Raw genomic sequence first — 9285 nt, 5'->3', positions numbered from 1 at the left:
TAGCGAGTTGGCGCGGCGAGGTCTCGGTGTACGTGTATATGTATGATAAAACATGTTAGGTGAGTTGTGGTTTGGGGCTTTTGTTATGTGTGGTGTTCTTTTCTTCTGTAGTATAGATTCTTTGGAGAGCCTGTGGTAGAAGCTTGTGTTGAAAATGGTGCAAGCCACATTGACATCAGTGGAGAACCCCAGGTATGTGACAGTAGAAAAATGCTACCTTTTGGCAATGTGTCTGTTTAGTATGTTTCATGTTTCTGTTAATATTTATGAGCAGGAAGACAAATTCTGCTTCCTGATACACAGTTTTAAGATGTGTAAGATTTTAAAGTCCTCGGTGTGTTAGCTGATGGGCGAGAGCCTCTCAGGTTCTTTCTGGAAAACCCAAATTTTTGAGTTCTGATCGAAAGCTTAATTGTGATCCTATGTAGGGAATTCATGCAGGTCACATTTCTCTGTCTGTCTTAAAGATACGTGTAAGTGGGTTGAAGTTTGTAGGGTGCTATGATATGACAGTAAGGCGTGGGTGGCTAATATTGGGTATGGCCAAATAGTTCTGCTTAAAGTGTCTGTTCTGTGTTTTAGTTTCTGGAAGGAATGTACCTGAAATACAATGAAAAAGCTGCGGAAAAGGGAGTATACATCATTGGAAGCTGTGGTTTTGACTCAATACCGGCCGATATGGGAGTACTGTACACCAGAGACAAGTTGAAAGGTGACTTTTAAGTGTGACCTTCTGGTGAAAAAGAAATGCAAATTATGTTTTCATCTGGTTTTCTAAAACAGCAGTACTTATGTGGGAAGTCTTCTCAGTCTCTCTTTTTGTCTGCCTTTACCAGCTGATCAGTTTCAACCTGATCTGGTAGATAAAAATTTTAAAGTAAATCATATACCTATTAGATTGGAGAACATTGGTTGTTAGGTAGAAGAAGGATTCAAGGAAACATTGATCACAAAGGGAACAGAACCTGCAGTTGTTAGGAGTGGGCTGTTGAGCCAGTGTGTGGTTGTCCTTTGGCAAGCCTCAGCACACTGCCTCCTGTGCAGTGAGAATCTTTGTAGGGAAGAGGCAGTAGGAAAGAGATCGCAGATTGGTGGGTAATAGTGTTTCCTAAGTTTTCTTTTTCTACCACAAGTACTGAGAAGCTTCTTTTATGAGTGTAGGCAGGCAGACAGTGCAATACAATACCTTTTGCTTTAGGAGCAGGTAGGCAGTAACTGAAAGAGCATAAATACATTTGAGAAAAGATGTGAGATGTTTGCATAAATTCTATGCAAACAATACTTGATCCTAATCTCAAATGAGGATGCTTTGTTCATCAGGCCTGACTTTCAACTGAAAAGGCCAGTAAGTATCTGAATGTTCTGCTTTGATGGACCATTAAAACTGCTGTTAAAAGTGGGATTGCTTTGCATTGGGGCGTATCATCTGCTTTCACTTTAAGAAAACTCAGTCTGGATGTGATTGGAGGGAGAGGAGAGGCCTGGAAATGAGTATTTGGTTTTTCGTGGCGTTATAATTTGATGCTTTTTTTTGAATAAAGGTGTCTTGCCTCTTCCTGGTTTGACTTTATGGTATGATCACCTGTCTATCCAGTTGCTTGCTATATTGAAATTTGCTCCTACAAGTACAGTTTTATAATCTGGGGTGGAACTGAGCGAAGCAAAAGAAAGCAGAATTTTGAGCAACTGTTTAATTTTGTTGTTCATCACAACTAAGCATTCTTTGCAAAACACAAGATGATATTACATGGTTTAGGATATCTTGTGAGTTTAGGGCTCTCTGTGGGTTTGTAGGTTTGTGGTTGGTGCTTTGGGGGTTTGAGGGTTGTGGTGTGGGGTGTTTGCCCTTAAGGTCTGCCCAAATCCTGAACTCTGTCCACGTTTCCATAGCCTACATCATCCTTTATTTTGAAACTTCGAGGAAAGCTAGTAATATTATTTTCCTTTTTTTATTGATTACTTGCATTACGTCATTAACTCGGTAAGACATAAAAAAGGTAATGAGTAAAGCTAGCACTAGTGACCTTTAGTGAAGTACTTTACCTAGGAAATTTGATACTTGCTAACTGAAATAGCTGTGGAACTTAATCTTAGTTTACTTTAATTTGAAACAAAGATGTGACTCTGCCTTTTCAACTAACAATGTCAGTGGTCTGCTATTTGAGGTTACCAGAGTGTATACTCTGGCTTTGTGAATTAATAATTGTATATGCCAAGTAATGTTTTCTCTTCCCCAAAAGGTACCTTAACTGCTGTCGAAAGTTTCCTGAAGGTGAAATCCGGGCCTGAGGTTAGTTAGTTTATACCTTCTTGGAAACTCAGAGGTATTTGTATTCCCACAGCCCATCAGAGTAACTGTTACTACATTAATTCAGACCAAGGAACAAGCTGGCATTTCTTTGATGATGAGTCCAAGAGCTTTATTCTTTAGGAGCTAATAAAAGCGTCCCAAGCAAACACCCATTTGTAAGGTTAGTTAGGCAGACTTCCTTACAACAAAGGCCAGAAGTCTGTTGTATTAAGCTGTTTCAAGAAATAGTTTTGGCAGAGATGTGGGGAGGATTCCTACACAAGTCAACCATAATGGATACGGGGTGTGTTGCCAGTAATCCTAGGGTGTGTTTGTCTGTCTGTTTGGAGGGGTTGTTTCAATGTACTTCATGTAATCATAATACATGTATTGTACATAATAATTGTAGTAATTTCTAATATATTTAATAATTCTAAGGTCATTATTAAAACAATGCAAGGATGACTCAAACTAGGCTGGATTGGTGCCCAACAATCAAACATACTGCTTCTCCTGTCCTGAGCACTAATCTTGAGAGATGGGGCCAAATCATCGCTTGTTCTTACAAACATCTGGAGGATCAGAAGCAGCCCATGGAATGGGAGAGTAATATCTATCTTTTAAAGGACAGGAAATAGTAGTTAATGAGAATATTTGGCATAAAGATGGCTTAAATATGTAGCATAAGTTGTAAGTGTTGGTAAGGAGGAATTTCAGTAATGAGAATTAAATGCAGTAGGATGGTTAGAAGATACATGTGTGTTTGTATGTAAATATGTATTCAGTTATGTGGGACCTGAGCATGACAAACCATATGGAGTAAGATGTGGAGATTGCATTGAGCTGGAGTTAATTTTCCCCATAGCAGCCCTCATAGTGCTGTGCTTTGTGTTGGTAGCTAGAAAGGTGTTGGTAAGACACTGGCATTTTGGCTAGTGCTGAGCAGTGCTGGCACAGCATCAAGGCTGTCTCTCCCAACATTCCTCCCAGGAGTTGGTTGTTTCGGGTTTTTTTTTCCCCATCTTATTTTCTCCCCTCCCTGTCCAGCAGAGGAGGAGTCTTGGTGGGCATGTAGTGCCCAGCCACAGTCAACCCAAAACTTTTCAATATAGTTCAGTGCATATAATCATAATGCACATATGTAATAACTATAAGAACATGTAATAATTCTAAGTTCATTATTAAAGTAATACATGAAACCTTTAGAGATGGAGTTAATTACTGTTTCGTGGTATGTCACTAGGGAACTTGTATACATGATGGGACCTGGAAGTCAGCTGTTTACGGTCTTGCGGATCAAGACAACCTGAAGAAGCTTCGAAAAAAGATAGGATATGCCCCTGTTCCAGTAGTTGGTGCAAAGCTTAAAAGGAGGTATAAGTGTGGGATGGGAAACATGCTATCATCTAACAGTTCCAGTATTTGTTGTATAGGTTGTTAACATATTAAATACTAAAAAGATGCATTTAGGACTTTAGTATAATAGGAACAGAGATGCTTGTCTAGTAAAATTGAAGAGAAGTTCAGCTTTACAGATTTGCTTATATTTACTGAAAACAGAAGGTGCCCCAGCATTTACTGGGTCTCAAAGTTAACTTGTTCTAAGGGGCTTTTAGTGGTGTGGTACAGTTTTGAACTTCAGAAATGATCAGTAAAATGGAAAAAAGAAATGTGAGGAGAATATTATTTTGCTTATCAAATTCTTCCTTGCTGTAGTGCATGGAATCTTGAGCCAGGGATAAATTTGGAATGGTTTGCTTTTGGTGAAAAGAGATAATGTCATAAAAATGCTTGAGAAAGGCCAGTATTGGTTGGGCTGTCACTATTGATCAGTTTCTTCAGTTTGTGTGAACATTTGGACATATTTTCTGACCTTGTTTTGTTTGGGTTTTTTGTCCTTTTACAGAGGGCTTGTGTTCTATAGTCAGGAACTCAAGGAGTACTCCATTCCGTTCATGGGATCTGATGGTTCCGTTGTGAAACGATCTCAGCGTTATTTGCACACAGAGTTGCAGGAAACACCTGTAAGTTACTGTTATTAATATACTGTCTTTATTACTGTTTTCAATGAATTTCCTTTATGTAATAACTGTTCTCAGTGCAGATCTGGGTAGTAGAGCTGCTGTAGTTAGGTAAACAGTGTGCTTTTGCTTCTTTAAAGAAAGGCTTGTTCTCTTGATCACCTTTGGAAGCTGCTTGACTTGATGTGGTCTGGGTTATTCTGGGTGCACTGGCCTGTTTCATACTACTTGACCCTCTGATAAGCTTGATTATTGCTGCTAGCCTTATAGTTACAAGATTCTCTTTTAGGGTTCTCGAGCTGTCTGATTTCTAGGTATGTATTTGTAGGGAATGGGAGCCCTAAGTCACAGAAATATTTGAAAGTTAGGCTTCCTGATTTTTCAGGAATGATAAATGTATTAAATTCTCTTTCTGCAGAGGGGCTTTTTTTTTTGTTTGTTTGGTTTTTTTTGTTTTGTTTTGTTTGGTATCAGTAAAGCTTCTGAAAGGGCGAAACAATAAAATAAACCTCTTGATTTTATTCATGGCCTCCTCTTCTATTGCAGTATATCAGGGAAAGTTCAGGTTGGACAATAGAGAAGGCTGTTCTGTGAAAGGTGGGCGGTCACTGGAACAGGCTCCCCAGGGAAGTGGTCACAGCACCAAGCCCATCAGGGTTCAGGGAGCGTCTCTGGACAATGCGTTTAGTCATATAGTTTAGTTATGTGTAGTCCTGCAAGGACCAGGGAGTTGGACTCAGTGGTCCATATGGGTCCCTTCCAACTTGAGGTGTTCTAAAGTGTAGCCTGTGTAGCTGTAGTCAGGTCAGTCTAGTGTAGTAAACATTCTGATAAAGAATTCATAGGCTACTCATTTGTATCTGGAGACTTCTTCTGAGACCTCTTTTGAGACTTTGGTGTGCAGAGTAAAGGCAGTGTGAAGTGGTGGTTGTAAAGATGTTTAGTTTTTTGTTTTCCTCATGGTTTCATAAGAGGAGACCAGCACCAACAATCTATGTAACAGCTGTGCAGAATCACAGGCATCAGCTGAGAGATGAAGGTGAAATAGCACTCTAAAAATACACTTGGAAAGCACAAACAAGAAAGGCTTGCTACTACTATTCCAGATCTCAAAAGTAAGGCCTCAGTTTCTCTTAAGCTAAACCACAAAGATTTTGGAGAAGAAGCTTTAAATCAGGTACCAAAACACATCTTTCTTTAGAGTTTTCTACTCGTGTACTGTGTTCACTTCCTCACCATTCTGTAGTTATATTCAATTCTTATAACGAATTACGAAGTGAAGCATTATTTGAAGAGTTGTTCAATACTAAGACAGTTGTTTAAGGCCCTATTTAAGCAGCTATCTATCTACTGTATCAACACACTTGCATCCTAAACTGGGAGTAGATTTATTTTTAGTGATGAATTGATGCAAAAATTTTCATGTCAGTTCTGTCTCTGAAAATATGTTTTTTCCTCAGGTGCAGTATGGTGCTTATGTGAACATAGGTGGTCTTGGTTCTGTTGTGAAGCTGATGTTTGCTGGCATTTTATTTCTTCTTCTTGTGAAGTTTAGCTTTGGAAGAAAACTTCTGACAAAAGTAAGTGTTCAAAACACACAAAAAATTAAAATGTTTGGAGATGATGTTTTTTTCCTCTCTAGTTTACTGCTGGTTGTCTTTTTTGGTTTTCTCCCCTGCCTTATTATACAGTACCCAGAATTTTTCTCTGCTGGACGCTTCACAAGGAAAGGACCAACCCAGAAACAGGTAACTGGCTATTTCCCATCACAGTTATTGAAATATGTTATGGTAATGGTGGTATAGTAATTTAGAGTCAACTGCTTAGAAATAATGTCTGAATACTCACTGTGTGTATTCATGCAATATCTATTCAGATAGCTTTGAATATTTAAATGTGTCTTCTGTTATTAGACATCAAAGTACGTAGAACTCATATGAGGATGGGTCTCTCACGGGTCTGATGTATTTATCTGGTGGGTAGATTTAGACATTAGGAAGAAATTCTTTGCTGTGAGGATGGTGAGACACTGGCATAGGTTGTGCAGAGTTGTGAGTGCTCCATCCCTGGCAGTGTTCAAGGCCAGGTTGGACAGGGCTTTGAGCAACCTGCTCTAGTGGAAGGTGTCCCTGCCCATGGCAGGGGGTTTGGAACTAGATGAGCTTTAAGGTTCCCTCGAACCCAGACCATTCTCTGATGATTTACATGGATGTCTCACAGCACTCAGTCTGTCAGTGATGATGACAGAGGGAGACTGAGCAGCAGAAATGGAGGATTGAAAGCACTGAGAGAATAAATGGACTTTAGAACAGTAACAGTTCCAACAAAGTGGAAGTAATTGAAAACATAGATGAGATTATACCTTTTAAGCAATGTCGCAAAATTACTCTCATGTCTACATGGTTCATAGAATTTGGCATCATAGATTGTTTTATTTCCTGCTTGTGCTTGCTGGGAGTGAGTTACTATTTTGGTGACCACACTTGTCTTGTCTACTACAGATGGATGGAACCTCTTTTACAATGACTTTTTTTGGTGAGGGTTACAGTGAGGGGCAAGATCCCCAGAGTGGCAAACCAAATGTAAAGATCTGCACTGAAGTTAAAGGACCAGGTATGTAAGTTAGTAGCAGCTAACTGCTTTTGCCTCACATTCCCTACTGTAAAGTATGTTGATGGTTCCACTGCTATTTCTTTCACCCTTGAGGAGCATTTGCAACGTGGACAAAGTTAACAGCCTTTACAGAGTATTATCTTGGATACTAGCATTCATTGAGGCCTGTTTTTTGAAACAACCAATTAATTTGTGTTCTTCTCATTCTCTGTCCTTCTGACTTTCCCATTCCAATTTTCATTTTTGCCGAGTAGAGCAGTTAGAGGGAGAGTGCTTTAAGGATAGTTTCCAGTTTTTACAGCCTGGACTTAGCACTAGTTTGTTTCTAGTCCCCTGTAAATGAACTTAAACAGAGGTAGTATGGTATCATTTCTAACCATAACATACTTGTGCTCAGATCATTCCATTGGGGGTAGATGACACCAGAAGTAAAGTTTGGAAACAGCAAGAACGTACACTCAGAAAGGAGTTAATAAAGCATAGCCTTCTTTAAATAACTAGTGGTGTAGCCACAGCAAATGTCTGAATTCCAAGCAGAGGCTGGGGAAAGCTCTTGCTGTAATGGAGAGCCCTCTGTCGCCATGACGTGATTGCTTGTGGTGGTTGTGTCAGTATAGGCCTGTATGTTAAACATACTTGTCCACCTTAGATCTTAAGGACTTCACCAGCTACTTGGGAAGATTACCATGTAGAAAAGCTGATCTTAAATACTGAAGGCTGTTTCATTGCCAAAGAGATTATTCTTCAGCAGGCTGTAGGTGAGAGCAAGATTAAATTCTGCATTTCAACACCCTGTACATTGGTGGTTGGTTTTTGTTTTGTTTTTGTCAGAGCCTGGCTATATTGCTACACCAATCGCAATGGTTCAAGCAGCCGTGTCTCTTCTGGAAGATGCAACTTGTCTGCCTAAACAGTAAGTACTTTCCCATGCAGAGCAGCTTGATCTCCCTTAAAGCTACTGTGTGCACTTGTTTCTCTTTGAAAACCCAGATCTCGTAACCCTGTGGATTTCTGTGTTACCTCACCCAAATGGCTGTGCAAGGGAGATACTTCACCATGAGCTGATTTAAAGCCACTTATTCTTCATCTGCCTTTCAATTTGAAAGGATGTAGTTCATAGGTTTTCAGTAGTGCTTTTACAGCATGTATTGCATCAGTATTAAGTTTGCAGGATCCAGAAATGAACCTATGAATATGACTAGTTTGCCCAATTTTTCACAGGCTTTCCTGTGGGACAAAGTGGCTTTTTCTTAGGCAAGGAACGTACCTTTGACGTATAAAAAAGGTGTCACTCAATCTCATTTTACCACCAATGTTTTTCTTTTTATTTTCATTAACAGGGGTGGTGTATATTCTCCGGGAGCTGCTTTCTGCAAAACAAAGCTGATTGATCGTCTCAACAAAAGTGGTATTGAGTTCTCTGTTATTAGCAAGCCTGAAGTCTGAACTCAAAACATAACTGTATGAACTAACATCTTTCCTGAGTCTAGCTCCAATAAAACTCATTTGGCTGCAGAAGCCTAATCATAAAATAGTTACACTGTGCTATTGTTTACAGCAGAAACAGAATTAAAAATGAGTTTAAAGTTATAATACTATTTGCTATAGTGAACAAACCCATACAGGCTATTGAGTTTTAATTCACAAGCCTGTTACTGGGTGCTAGTTCTAAAATTTGCATTTGCTTCACCATTAAACAGCCTTCTTCCTTCACCCCATTCCACCATTACTACTAAAAGCAGGTGGGCCCCAGCTAACAAGTGCCTTAGCAGATAAAACCACTAGTTCATCCTCGTGCTTGTTTGGGATGGTTGCTATGACTTTGTGGTGTTCTTCCTTTTGATGCCTTCACGGCCATGGTGAAATAAAGGAGGAGTGGTGGTTTCTCAGAGTTCAGAGGAATAGTTTTGTTGTCTTATCCTGGGTTATAATAAAGATGAGCTGCCTCTGTGCTGTTGTCTTAAGGTGTGCTGACTTTCATCCTTACTAGCTTACCTGTAGTGAGCAGTGCTAAAAAAGGAGAGAAGAGAAAGCCCAAAGAGTAGGGGATGTCAGTATGACCGCAGCTGCATTAAATTCTGTTCCTGTGCAGAGGCCCCTTTTTTTTTTTTTTTTGGTGTACCAGTAAAGCTTCTAAAAGCTTTGAAACTTACTCTGAGATATAAAAAGCTCTCCATCCCCTTAAGGTACATCTTTATTATCAGGCAAATCACATGCAAACTGTTGCTCTCTAGTATCATAGCTGTACTGAAGATTACCCTACCTTAAGGATGTAGTTCATTTTATGGTGATGTTTCAGGTGTGTCTTCTGAGCTTTGAGCCTTGACTGCACTGTCTTCAATAACCTAAAGTTAAAAAATG

The 9285-nt window shown here is 39.5% G+C and overlaps 1 protein-coding gene across 1 annotated transcript; it reads left to right on the top strand.

The window, feature by feature from the left end:
• Positions 1-111: 111 nt before the first annotated feature.
• SCCPDH (saccharopine dehydrogenase (putative)) lies at positions 112-8484 on the top strand (the record flags this gene model as incomplete). The annotated part of the gene is made up of 10 exons (XM_010015388.1): positions 112-192; positions 583-712; positions 2241-2290; positions 3534-3664; positions 4197-4314; positions 5772-5891; positions 6003-6059; positions 6813-6924; positions 7756-7837; positions 8265-8484. Coding segments are annotated over 10 exons (987 nt in total), but the record flags the coding sequence as incomplete, so codon positions are not given.
• Positions 8485-9285: the final 801 nt, after the last annotated feature.

This window comes from Nestor notabilis, unplaced genomic scaffold, assembly GCF_000696875.1.
Source record: "Nestor notabilis isolate BGI_N333 unplaced genomic scaffold, ASM69687v1 scaffold2935, whole genome shotgun sequence".
In the NCBI taxonomy this organism is placed as follows: domain Eukaryota; kingdom Metazoa; phylum Chordata; class Aves; order Psittaciformes; family Psittacidae; genus Nestor; species Nestor notabilis.
This window is presented reverse-complemented; position numbering and strand designations above follow the sequence as displayed.